Source organism: Heterodontus francisci, chromosome 1, assembly GCF_036365525.1.
Source record: "Heterodontus francisci isolate sHetFra1 chromosome 1, sHetFra1.hap1, whole genome shotgun sequence".
Classification (NCBI taxonomy): Eukaryota; Metazoa; Chordata; class Chondrichthyes; order Heterodontiformes; family Heterodontidae; genus Heterodontus; species Heterodontus francisci.
In genome coordinates, this window is record NC_090371.1 from 54805209 (window position 1) to 54819521 (window position 14313).

General features: G+C 44.8%; 1 protein-coding gene across 1 annotated transcript in view; it reads right to left on the reverse strand.

Moving 5' to 3' along the window:
- Window positions 1-281: 281 nt before the first annotated feature.
- The window catches only part of LOC137377668 (coiled-coil domain-containing protein 68-like), a 62348-nt gene continuing 48316 nt past the window's right edge, over window positions 282-14313 (reverse strand). The window contains exons 8-11 of the mRNA XM_068047610.1: window positions 7845-7950; window positions 6773-6856; window positions 1491-1573; window positions 282-935 (exon numbers count right to left, since the gene is read on the reverse strand). Of these exons, the coding sequence (XP_067903711.1) occupies window positions 860-935; window positions 1491-1573; window positions 6773-6856; window positions 7845-7950 (349 nt within the window). The 3' untranslated portion in view covers window positions 282-859. The remainder of the gene's footprint in view (window positions 936-1490; window positions 1574-6772; window positions 6857-7844; window positions 7951-14313) is intronic.

The window sequence follows — 14313 nt, forward strand, 5'->3', positions numbered from 1 at the left end:
CATTGGCTGAAAATACATCACCAGACCTCCCTTCTATTTTTATCTTGTGTCTCCTGGTATTTGAACTCTTGTCATAGACAGTAATGTTGCTGAATCAAGAAATTTGTCCAAAAAAAAGAGAAAAATATTCTAGATTGGCTAAAATAAAAGCAAAATACTGCAGATGCTGGAAATCTGAAATAAATAGAGAAAATTTTGGAAAACCTCAGCAGGTCTGGCAGCATCTGTGGAGAGAGAAATAGAGTTAACCTTTCAGGTCAATGACCTTTAAGAATAAAAACAACTGAATAAAGGATTTATTTGAGACAAGCAAATTACCCTGTACATGTTTAATTCTGCCCATCTTCCCTCAATTAAAAATTAATTTTTAATGGGCATGCAGCATTGTTTACAATTGTGTGCTCCTGGCACAATGTGATAGAGTGTTCAGTAAAGCAGTAACTGCTATAATGCACTAAGACATTTCAAATGATCCTGTACAGAGAAATCTTGTTTTTAGAACAACATAAATAGAACAAATAAAAATTATACAAAAATTGTATTATCCTGAATCCTTCTAAGCCATTGCTCATAGCACATTATCATTCAATTTCCTCAATGTTTCCCTCATTTTTTTTCTTCTCCAGTACTTTATTTCTTAACATAAAATGCATTTCAGGACCTCAGAGCTTGGCAGTTCTGAAGCCTTCCCGGTCATGTCTAGTTTCAGACAAATTTGATTTTGCTCTTTATCCTCTGGTATTTTCTGAATTGGTTGATCCTAGGGTAGGCAGATTTCGTGTGCAGAGACATTAGGCTCCCTTCTTTAGCGATGTTTCTGTGGTAAATGTACTGCTGCACAGAGCCAGCTGATCCACAGTCAGGCAGTTTTCTTTTTCCACTTCATCAGCACTTGGTATGGGGTTTTGTTTATTGCTGTTTCATACCTATAGGGGCTGGGGGACAGAGAGAGAGAGAGAAAGACGATCAAGATAGACAAACAGAAAAGACTGAAATGACAGACATCCTTCATTACCACAAACATTCTTGTAATACATTGAATTTTCTGATACAAAAATATGGTATTCCTACAAAGTAGTACTAGTCACAGTGAGTCTTCAGCTGAAAGGTCTCTTTTCATTACCCTCCATATGATATACGGTTAGTTCATGCTCTTGGTTTAGACTTGGTTGGCTTTGCCTCTATTAAACTTCCACAGGATTATTTTCTTGATACTTTTTTATCCAATATGGATTTTTTTAATAAACTTGTTTGTGTTCGATGTCTTTTATTTAGTTTATTGTGCTCTTAGTAGATTTTTTGGAGTTGAAATTCATTTTTAACTTTTTGTTGATAAGACCTACTTCCCTGTCATTGTACAGTCGCCAGTTATTCTTATTGACAGTAGGCGCAATATAAAGAAATAACAATTCTTATAATATATCTCACTTAATGTGTCCAATCTCAGAACTCGATTATTTACATTATTACATTAAAAAAAAACATTTTACCTGGCACAGGATTCTGATGAAGTGTTCTTGTCCTTGTTTTGCTTGTCATTGTAAACTTCTTCTTTATATTTCAGTTCTCTGTTCTGTTTAAAAATAAAGTAAGGCATTTGTTACATGATCTGAAAAGTTTACTTACATTTTTCCAATGTAAATATTCCCCTATTCTACTACTAAATTACAATTGTGTCAATGGCTACGAAGTCCTTAGTCTGTTACATTTAGTCAGAATTAACATGTGTTTACAATTAGAGAGTCAGATAAAAAAAGATAATGCGAGGTATCATAGAATCTTACAGCACAGAGGCCATTCAGCCCATCATGTCTGTTCCAGAATCTTTAGCTGTGAGAAAAGGTTAAGGAAGTTGTGCTTAAGGGCTTGACATTTTTGGAAAAGGGGAGACCTCAAGATAACTTTATTGACATGTTCAGGATTATAAAGGAACATAACAAAATGAATGCTGAGAATTGTTCATGATGAAAAGTTGAAAGTGTTAAAAATTAGAAATTTACAAATAAGAAGGGCAGTGAAATGAAACTAACACAGCCAAAAAGTAATGGAATTGTGGACTGCATTTCCAGGCCATCCCCGAACATGCACAGTATAAATAGGCTCAAGACTACACAACAAATTTGGTATCAGGATCATTGATTTAAAGAACTGTGTATTCATGCTATCAAATAAATTGGAAATGCTATAAGACTTATCAATAAACCTACTACATTTTAATACTTAGGGCTGGATTTGCCCTATGGGGGCAGGAAACAGAACATAAACTGTAAACCCACCTCTGATGGAAAACTGTTATTCTTTGGGACGTTCACGGAGGCACCCCCTTAATTGGCATGGAGACAGGTTCACTGTCCAATTAAGGGCAGTGGGCAGGCTCTCGAAGTTGGAGGGCCAATCAGAGGCACTTCAACATGGAGGCGCCATCTCACCAACTTTTTTAAACCTTTAAGTAAGAAATGGTGCCTGCAGCCAGTCCACCATTGTGAGGGAGAAGCCCCTCTACAGTATAGCGTGTGGCAGCTTTCGCACCCAGGCAGGCAGGGAGGGCCTCTAGACTTGCCTGGAGCACTGGCCTCTTGGCCTGCCACCAGGTGCCTGCACCCAGGCACCTAAACTGGCCCCCACCAACTCTGATCCTGCTTCCCCTACAATGGCCTGTGCTAGGAATAGCACAAGTAGGTCCGAACCCCATCTGCCTCTGACCCCACTCCCGGCTGGCCTGAAAATACTGCTGTTACGGCCAAGTAAGGAGGGGTTGAAGGGCGTCCCTCTTTCCCCTCTCCTTGTTAGACTGCAACAGGTTAAATTCTTTCTTAAAGTGGATATACTGGCCAATTCAGTAGGTGTTTGATTACTTACTTTTTTTTATTCGGGGGATGTGGGCATCACTGGCTATGCCAGCATTTATTGTCCATCCCTAATTCCCCTTGTGAAGGTGGTGGTGAGCTGCCTTCCTGAACTGCTGCAGTCCTTGGGGTGTTGGTGCTGTTGGGAATTGAGTTCCAGGATTTTGACCCAGTGACAGTGAAGCAACAGCAATATCATTCCAGGTCAGGATGGTGCGTGGCTTGGAGGGAAACCTGCAGGTGGTGGTGTTCCCAAGCATCTGCTGCCCATGTCTTTCTAGGTGGTAGAGGTCACGGGTTTGGAAGGTTCAATTGAAGGAGCCTTGACGAGTTGCTGCAGTGCATCTTGTACATGTAGACACTGCTGCCACTGTGTTGGTGGTGGAGGGAGTGAATGTTGAAGGTGGTGAATGGGGTGCCAATCAAGTGGGCAGCTTTGTCCTGGATGGTGTCGAGCTTCTTGAGTGTTGTTGGAGCTGCACCCATCCAGGCAAATGGAAAGTATTCAATTACACTCCTGACTTGTAACTTGTAGATGGCGGACAGGCACTGGGGAGACAAGAGGTGAGTTACTCGCTGCAGAATTCTCAGCCCCTTACCTACTTTCGTAGCCACAGCACTTATGTGGCTGGATCAGTTCAATTTCTGGTCAATGGTGACCCCAGGATGTTGATAGTGGGGTATTCAGCCATTGAACATCATGGGGAGATGATAAGATTCTCTCCCGTTTGAGATGGTCTTTGTCTGGCACTTGTGTGCCGCAAATGTTTAATTGCCACTTATCAGCCCAAGCCTGGATGTTGTTCAGGTCTTGCTGCATATGGATGTGGGCTGCTTCAGTATCTGAGAAGTTACAAATGGTGCTGAATATTGTGGAATCATCAGTGAACATTCCCAGTTCTGACCTTATGATCAAGGGAAGGTCATTGATGAAGTAGCTGAAGATAGTTGGGCCTAAGACACTACACTGAGGATCTCCGGCAGTGATGTCCTGGGACTGAGATGGTTGACCTCCAACAACCACTTCCATCTTCCTTTGTTCTAAGTATGACGTCAACCAGCAGAGAGTTTTCTCCCTGATTCCCATTAACTCCAGTTTTGCTAGGGCTCCTTGATGTCATACTCGGTCAAATGCTGCCTTGATGTCAAGGGCAGTCACTCTCACTTCACCTCTGGAGTTCAGCTCTTTTGTCCATGTTTGGACCAAGGCTGTAATGAGGAGTTGAGTGCCCCTGGCAAATCCAAACTGAGCGTCAGTGAGCAGGTTATTGCTGAGCAAGTGCCGCTTGAGTGTTGCTAAAGCTGCACCCATCCAGGCCAGTGGAGAGTATTCCAACACACTCCTGACTTGCGCCTTGTAGATGGTGGACAGACATTGGGGAGCCAAGAGTTGAGTTACTCACTGCAGAATTCCCAGCCTCTGACCTGCTGTTGTCACCACAGTATTTATGTGGCTGGTCCAGTTCAGTTTCTGGTCAATGGTAACCCCCAGGATGTTGAAAGTGGGGAACTTAGTGATGGTAATGCCTTTGAATGTCAAGGGTAGGTGGTTAGATTCTCTCTTATTTGAGATAGTCATCCCCTGGCACTTCTGTGGTGCAAATGTTACTTGCCACTTATCAGCCCAAGCTGTATGATCATAACACGAACCAATCCAACAGACTTTCTTGAGTTAACAAAGAAAGAGGTTAACTTTATTGAACCTAAACCGAACTAATAAAATAATAAACAACATGTTAACTTTCACTGTCACACACACTAGGGGCAGAGTTTTACACTGCCCCAGCGGGCCGGATAGAGCATGGGGGTGGCGTAAAATTGAACGTGAGGCTCCAGGAGGCCTACCGGCCCTGCTCCCGTCTCCAGCCAACTTTACGGCAGTCGGTGGACGGGGGTTGGGAGGGTAACAGAGCGCCAGCCCCAAGCTAATCGAGGCCCTTAAGTGGCCACTTAAGGGCCTTCGCCCGCCTCCACGGATATTTTACCTGTGGCAAGGGGGTGTGCTGGCAGCCTTTCCACGCCCCAGGGGTATGCCATGGCAGTCAGGCACAGGGTGCCCGATTGAGGGCTGCCCCCACCTCCCAACCCACCCCCGGGACCCGACACCTCCCCTCCCCCCAAATGACCACCCTTACCTCACTGGCACGACCGATCACCCCCCACCCCCCCACCAACAAGGCAACCCCAACTTACCTGCAGTCCCGGCTCGATGGAATCCTCCTTGGTCAGCTGGGCTGCAGACCCAGCAGTGGCCACCGCTCCCAGTGGCGCTGCTGGGACTAAGAGCTGCTGGCCCAATGATTGGCTGGCAGCTCACTGAAGTGGGACTTCCTCCCTCAAGCGGGTGGAAGTCCCACCTCGGGCCAATTAAAGCCCGGGGACCCGTAAAATGTGGGTTGGATCCCCGGGCTCGGTGGAAGCGGGTTCGCCACTGACTTTTATGTCGGTGGCCAAGTCCCGTCCGCCTAAGGTAAAATTCAGCCCATGAGGTTTACACACACATAAATAGGTTACAGAGTGGGGAAAGGCCGATTGCTTGAGTTAGAGTCCATAAAAAAAGGTAATCAGTTGGTGGAGTTTGGTGATTCGGCTGGCATCTAACTGAATTCAGTGGTCCTGAGGCTTTTAGTTTGAAGATGTTGATGACTGGTTGGATGAGTTTCTTGGAGCTAGTGATATGGATGATTTCCTCCAACGGGGTTTCAGATTGTATCCGGAGTATGCCAAAATGGTCAGTAAACAAGCAAGATTTGAAAGCTTTCAAGCTGGAATGGAGAGAGAGAAAGCGAGCGAGGGACCCCCCACTTAGGGTCTGCTCATGTCAGAGTCTAGTTCCTTCTCCTCTGCTGCAGAAAAAACACCAGCTTAAAACCACAGATGGGGAGAGGCTTGTCACATGAACCACTGAGTGATTCAAACATAGCAGTTGGCAGTATTTCTCTGCTTTCTGAAAGAACAGGCAGTTCCTCTAAACTTCCTGGGTCTTGGTTCTTGCTGGGAAATGCACAGATATTCTGTCTCCCTCCTCACAATCCTTTGCAATGTAGGATACAGTGTTGCAAACTAACTGATCATCTTAAGCTGAAAGGAAGACTTTGCTGGCAGCTTGTCTTTTAAAAATGTCTTTTAAAAAAAATAAATTCAGATCTCCAACCATTGGATTAAAGAAAATTATCATTCAACAAAACACATTGGCCTAACACTGCCAACAAGGTCAGGTGTTTTCCTGAAAAACAAATGACTACACCCCTGAACAGGTAATGTATAGGGTGGAACCTTCCTTTTAATCTTGCACCATTTAGTACATGCTCTATGACAATTGTGGTGAGGGAAAACTGCAATCGCTGTTTGCTTTTCTCCATTTGGCATAATTTTGGCAAAACAGTCATACTTCCCCTATAGGAATGCAAAGATATTTCAACTATGAATTGACCCTTATCACAATGCCCATTTTTAACTTTTGAATGGCTTCAAACAAAATTATTCAATTAAAAATTGTTCTCTAAAAAGAATTGAAACCTATTCAGACCCCTCCACTAAGGAGGTGTATTATACGCCCTTATTAATTAGAGAGAGCCTCAAATCTGTGCCATGAAACCATGTAAACAGAAAGTTAATTCCCATACCTCCACTATTAGTGATAACATCCCTGTAAGAAAGAGCTACTGCTTATTATTTCTGCAATTTTAAATAGTTACCAGTTAGAAATAAAAGATTAATAAGGAAAGAATGTATGCAGCCAATTTAACAAAGAAGTAATTATCCAAGATCTTAATCTAAGCTTTGCTTAGGAACATAAGAATTGCAAGATGAGAACACAGCCCATCTAATTCGCCTTTTTCCCTCCAGGTAGTTGTTTGATACAGTTATAATGGATTTCAATTGATTTTAGTTCTGTATGCTTATAATTTAAGATAAATAAGCACCTCTGCTTCAAGTGTGCCAACTTGTTCCCTCAGTGTCTGTATCATTTGATCCTGCTTTGTCAACTTGGTTTTTAAGTTTCCGATCTGTGAAGAGAAACAAAAACAAATGTGTTATGTGAAAAACAGCATCGGAGGACATTGCAGATTCTTTCTTCACAGGTGAGAAAGGCCCTTATATTTCATAGCTCTTCCACAGTCTTGAAAGAAAAGCAACTAACAGATCACCATTTAATTAGATCATGGCTGATCACGCCTCAACTCAACGTATATGCCTTAGCCTCATATCCCTTGATACCCTTACCAAACAAGTATGTAGGTATATATGCATGTACGTATCTATCTATCTATCTTAAAGGGAATATTTCATCAGCACTGACTCAGTATCCAAACATCTAAAACAAAAACAGAAAATGCTGGAAACATGAGCATCTGTGGAGAGAACAGGCAAGTTAATGTTTTAGGTGTGGACCCCAAGTTGAGATGAGCATGGGTTTGCAATTTGATATATAGATATATGAATTACAGCATGTAGACTGTGAATAAATTTAATCTGAATTTCTGGTTTTGTCATCCAGTTGAATAAATAGTTCACAGAATTCCTCACCACTAAATGAAACCCTGCTATTCCTCAATTACCCTAGTGCCTGAGCACTCACAGAATATTACTACCACTCAGAAATGGGTTTATGCATAATAATGCTTTGTTAAGAGCAATGATTGGATCACAAGAATTTTCCCCCCCAATTTATTCTCTTTTTGTAGCCTCTCTCAAGAAGACGCTGACTCTTCTTGGATTTTATGTATGGTCGTCAGCAATCCTGGTACCTTCCTTTTGATCCAATTTTTTCATGTGTAAGCTTAGACACTGAGTGCTAGCAGGCTATTCAGCCATAGTAGCATCTCAAATAGCATGCAAGTGAGGTCAGCGAACTCCGCAAAGACTTGGGATTGACACTGGCACTTTATTCTTTATGACATACTACTACACCAGGAGAGCTAGATAGCAGAAGTAGTTGATGGTTATTGAAGTCGTAAATGCTTTGCTACATTAACGTTATGCTCTGTGCCTCACCGTGTTTATTACACTGTACAAGTTTCGATGCTGATGGATGACAACATTATCCAGGTGAAAGATCTTTTCCTGTAGCGTAGAAACCTCCAGCCGAAGATCCTGAAACCTATTAAGAAATACTTATATCAACTTTATAAAGGTTTTCCCCCATTGCAAACCTTTTCACCCCTGGAATTACCAAACATAAAATTGAAGACAATGTGACAGTGATGCAGGATTATTTTTAAAAATTAATCAAAGCGTTGATGGATCCTGAAAACTTTCTTTAATGTTACTCATTTTGCATATTAAAGCTGTCTTCAGCTTTCACAGTGAGTTAAGGGTGATGAAGCTTTATCCCCATTAAGAAACTTCAATAAACTCCAAACTGGACTGTTTTCCCTACTTTGAAAAAAAGTTTGCCTTTAAATTCTCAGTAACTTTAGGGACAGGGCTATTTTTAAAGATATGTTGTTGGTTGGCATCCTTCCATTTACGAAAGTTTAGTTTAGTTTAGAGATACAGCACTGAAACAGGCCCTTCGGCCCACCGAGTCTGTGCCGACCATCAACCACCCATTTATACTAATCCCACACTAATTCCATATTCCTACCACATCCCCACCTGTCCCTATATTTCCCTACCACCTACCTATACTAGGGGCAATTTATAATGGCCAATTTACCTATCAAAGATGATGGACACGCAGCAAACAATCCATTTAGATGGGGTGTTTTCTCTTGGTGCACCTTTGCTGATAGCTGTGAAGGCCAATCCTTGACAGGCAGGTTCTGCCACAAGTGCTGCACATGAAGCTGCCAAGTGACGCTGTGATTTGTTGTTTTTGACATTGGCGCTTGTTGCCAAGCTACTATAGCAGCTAGTCATCGTGGTTGTGCACACTAGTCCACAGGATGTCGACATTTAGGGCCTCATGTCACGCTTGCAAGCATCTTTGAAATGGAGCTTTGGGTGCGCACAGGTCATCTGGCCCCGTCTACCTCGCCATACAGAAGGTCTTTGGGTATACAACCGCCTTTCATCCTGCGGACACGTCCGATCCACCAAAGCCAGCTCTGTTTGATTCGTGCCAACACACTTGGGAGCTCTGCCTTTGAGAGGAATGCCGCATTTGTGATTTTGTCCTGCCAGGATATACCCATAATGCAACGCAGACAGCGAAGATGGAAATGATTGAGCCGCCCATGTTTCACAGCCATACAGCAAGGTGTATAACACGGCCTTATAAACCATCAGCCCGGTCCTAAAGGTCAGCTTGGTGTTGTCCCATGTGCATTTTGTGAGTCAGCCAAAGGTGGTAGCTACTTTCGAGCTCTGCAACAGAAACAGATTGTCTGTCACCATGGGCCCTAGGTAACAGAATTTTCTAACCACTTCCAGTGGGGTGTTATTTAAAGTGATCAGGGGCAGAGATGCATCACCTTGTCCCATGACTATGGTTTTCTTGATGCTTATAGATGTGGAAGATGCAGGTTATAAAAAATTGCTGTGCACTACAGTGAGACCAGTGGAATGAGTAAAGCACAATATGTGTTCATGCCCAAGCAAAGTGCAAGACAAATACATTTGCACTAATTATCAACAAGTTACGAACATTTGAACAATGGATTGCTGAACTTGAGAAGCACCTTTATGTTTATGCAGTACACAGGTTGAAGAGGAAGCTGGGGACTAGATACATGAAGAAAATGACTGGAGGGGTAAAGAACCAGAAGGTGTGACCAGAAAGCAGACAGCTGGGAATTCACATGGTCTGACACCAATTTACTCCTTTTCTGGACTGTAATCTGAGGAGTTGGTTTGAGGATTACAACAACAGCACTTTGCATTTATATAGTGCCTTTGATTTAGAAAAACATTACAAGGTGCTTCACAGATGCATAAACAGACAAAAATGGATGCCATGCCAAAGAAGGAGATATTAAAAGGGCTGACTAAAGCTTTGGTCAATGAGATGGATTTTAAGGAGGATTGATTTCAGGTGGGGTGGGGGGAGGGGTGCTGTAGGTGGAGGACCATTGAGAATAGGAGACACATAGTAGAGGAGGACCAAAGATCAGGGTTCATTACAGTAATTATTTAAAATTTTGTCAGTGTTATAACACTTAGTGCAAGTTAATATGTAAGAAACAAAACCTTAAAACAGACTAAAGGTAACTACCTACAAATAAATATGAAGAACTAGGATGCCTGCACCAGGCTTCAAAAAGCATAAGATTTTCCTCCAGTCTCGGCTGGGATAAACAATTCCAGTAATGCCACAGGACAGCAGGTTGGTGATCAGTTGGGAAGAAACACATTTTTTGCTCTCTTTAAGCTAGCGGAGTGGTGTGAAATAGAAACTAGGAGCCTATAACTAATACCTTATTAAATTAAATAGTTTTTAAAAAATAAACCAAATGAATTAATTACATAAAACGTTAATTAATTAAGTAGGATGAGAGGATATGAGGGGAGATTGAGTAGAATAGGCCTATCTTTTCTGGAGTTTAGAAGAATGAGAAGTGATCTCATTGAGATGGGCTCTACAGAATAGAAGCTGAGACGTCGTTTTCCTGGCCAGAGAGTCTACAACTTGAAGGCATAGTCTCAGGATAAGGAGTCAGTCGTTTAGGACTGATATGGGGAGAAATTTCTTCATAGCATTGTGAATCTTTGAAATTCTTTACCCCAGAGGGCTATGGATGTTTAGCCATTGGGCTGAATTTTACCAACCCCTCGACGCCGCGGGTCGCGGCAGGGGGGCAGGTAAAATTCTGCGGGGAGAGGCCCACCTCGACCTCGGTACAGCACCCCGTCGCCTGGGGGCAGGTCTTTCATCTGCATATTCAAAAGAACATAAATGAGATGCTCATAAACTTACCCGCAGGTGGCGGCCGTCCCACGCCGATTTTACCACCACTGTACGTACCTCGCACGCCTTAAGAACTCCCTACCAATTTTTGAGGCAAGAACCTAGTGGGGAGGGGTGAGCAATAAAATTTTCAAGGCGGGAGGGGTGCGGGAGCAATGTGGGAGCAGGGAAACCGATTTTTATTAGCTGTGGGGGATGGTGGGAAGGGGTTGTGAGTCAAAGGGAACATATTTCGGGAGGGGGGGAATGTTCGGGAGATCAAAACAACTTAATTATGGGCGGGGGGAGAGGGAAATTTGTATATAAATTACCCATTGGGAGGTGGGAGATGGTATTTACAGTTAAATAAAATCTTATTGTTATTTCCCGGAGCCTGGGACCTTTAAATATTGAAATATTACTGAAGGGCTTGACGCCGTTTAAAAATGGCACTGGCGCCTGCGCAGTGGTGCCGGACGCCGTTGCCAGGGACGCGGCAGCCACCCTCTCTACATCACTGAGGGCAGCTGCTCCGCTCCTCTATTTAAATCAGCCCTTGCGTGTAATATCGCGGGGGCTGTGTGGCGGCCCTTCCATGTCAGAAGGCCACTGAGTTTAAAACGTGCCGCCGCAAAGCGCAGTGCACGAATAAAATCCAGCCCATTGTGTCCATTCAAAACAGAAATAGTTTTTTGAGCACTATGAGAATGAAGGGTTACGGGGATCAGGTAGGAAAATTGGGTTGACGTAAAAATTCAGCCACTGATCTTATTGAATGGTACAGCAGACTTGAGGGGATGTATGGCCGACTCCTGCTGCTATTTCTTATGTTCTTATAGACAGGTATGCTTGTGAGTGTGAATTAAGGTCCAGACAATGGGCTGGATTTTCACATCAGTGTAAAACAGAAGTCAGAACTGTTTCTGGGTTCTGAACCTGCCCCTGGGGGCAACAGAATTGAGTCATGAATTTCACGGGCAACCCCTTAATTGATGTGGAGATGGGTTTAGTGGACAATTAGCGGCCATGGGGGCAGGAATGGAGATGGGTCAACTGAAATGCGAGCCCAATTTAAACTCACCACAGCAGCAAATACTCCTTTCATGCCTGAAGTAGGACAGAGGAAATTCTCATTGTGGTTTGGGCTGCTTTTCTACTTTCCATGACGTTTCAGGGTAGCCAGAGGCCTGGAACCAAACATAAGGGCAGCCCCTCATTTTTCAGACCTGGATGTTATGTTGGAGACTGTGCGAGAGAGGAGGCAGAAGGAGGCCACCCGCACAGACCAAACAGGCCTGGGTAGAAATCATTACCACTGTCAGAAATAGAAATGTCGTAAGATGAATCTGGATCCAATGCAGGAAAAGGTTCAATGACTTCATATGCTCTGGCAAGGTGAGTTCTACTCCCTCAACCTTGAGGACAGGTCTCTGGGTATTCACCCCCTAGCAGACACACAGCCTGAGGAGCCTTGGGGCACATGCTACTACTGAACATAGGAGGAGTGCGTACCCAGGGCACTTACTGACCCCTCAGAATGGCTCCGAGCTATAGTGCTGCTGAGCACCTGCAAACTCTAAAAGATGCAGCTTCTAATGAATAGGAGAAGCTAACATTGGCCATAGAGGACAGCAATGCCTCATCAAGCTCTCTTCTCCTTGCAGGAGAAATGGACACATAATGATCAGGATAGGGCCCAAACAGGCAGAGTGGTACCATACCTCCAAATCATCATGACAATGGAGGATAGAGCAATGCAGATAGCCAGGATGATGGACCAGGAGGAAGTCGGCCCTGGCGGAATGGGCACTCATGGTGGAGATGGTGATTACAGAGGGTGCAATGCTTGTTAAGGAGGTGCATTGCACTCCACCCCATCTAACAGCATGCCGAACACTGAGTTGCATTGGGAAGCCTCAGCACTCCAGAGGCTTCTGCTCTCCAAAGCTAGTTCTCATGATCTCTTCTTGTCTCTTGCACAGGTGCAGACATCCACCCCAAGAGACCGTCTCCCTCTCCATCTGTGGTCCAGGATGACCACCAAGGAAATGAAGAAGCACAGACACACCTTACAAGCACACTGTCCACCAGCGCAGATACACTCACCCCGGTGGGACCTCATGTGTATTGGGTTAGTATCATAGCTTGAGTGTGCAGAAGGAGGTACCAGAGACAGCTGTGCCATTTCCCTCAGAGGAGGGAGGACAGACACAGCCCTGCGCAGGTGGGCACAAATGTAGGGCCTCAGGAGTCACTGGAAAGGAGTCTCTACATAGACCAGCAGCAGCAGATGTGCTCCCACATGTCCGAGTTTTCTGAGGCAGTGGAGGGGTCCTTCGGCTGATGTGCACCACAATGGCTCACGGCTTTGAGCACATGAGCGCCTTCATTGAGAGAGTGACCAACCTCATGGAGAGCCAAATGTGGCAGCACTTGGAGTGCATGCGGGAACAGCTCACTGCTGTACACAGGATGCATGCCATGCTGTGTAGCCTGGACTGGTCAATGCAGAGATGCTGGTAGGGCAGAGATGTTAGGCGGGGTGCCAGCTGCACCAAGACTAGTGCCCCGCAGTCATCTAAAGCCCCGCCAAGGGTTGAGAATGTCACCAAGAGGATAGGGGTACCACCCCTCACGGGGTGGATTCATCAATGGAAGTGTTAGCACAGGTATCTCAGAGTGACTTGCATCCCATGTCTTTCATCCTGGGTCAGAGAGGCTCAGCTGGAATGTTCCTGAATCAAATGATCCCTGACATTCATGGCATTCTGACGAGAGCTTAGCACTATGCACCATGCCCAGCCACTCCCTGTGCAGCCAGAGCACCTTGAGGTTTTGCATCCTCCCCCTCCTCTTTCTCCTCTCCTACCTCCAGACCCACCTCTTCCTCTGATGAGCTGTCTCCTTCCAGGGCCTCACCTTCTTCAAGGTCCACAGCTCACTGTCATGTTATGGAGAGTGCAGCTGACCACCACAATGAGAGAGAGAGAGACCTTGCAAAAGTGAACTGGAGGGTACTACTCAACTGGTACAGGAAACGTATCTTCAGAAACCTGATGGCCTGCCCAATGGTTGTCCTAGTAAGCAGGTGACATCGATTATAATGCCTCTGTCTCTGTCGGGGGCTCTCGTAGAGGTGTCAGCAGCCATCTCTTCAAGGGGTATCCCCTTTCCCCGAGGATCCATCCACAGACTTTGAGGGTTGGTGTGAAGAGCTGTGGCCGAGGATGAAGGAGACATGACAGCAGCCAGGAAAGCAAGTGCAAACATGCAGGAAGCTCTTGTTGTGATCGCAGACCAGTCGACCGTTAAGGGAGTGGAAGCCTTTCCTGTTGATGAAGCTCACTAAGCAGTCACTGGGTGCCTTGATGGCCACATGGGTGCAATCGATGATACCCTGTGCCTGAGGAAATCCAGCAATGGTGGGGTAACCCACTTCTCTCTGTGCTTGCGAGGCCTCATCTGTCATGTACCGAATGTACTGGCAAATAGAGCTTCATTTGCAAGATGCCACCAAGGCCCGCAGCTGCTCCTTGGAAGAAGCTAGAAGCAAAGAAGTTCAGGGCCACAGTGACTTTGACAGCTGCTGGCGGCATGGTGGCCAGTGCTATGAAGTATGAGGTCTTTGGCGACAAG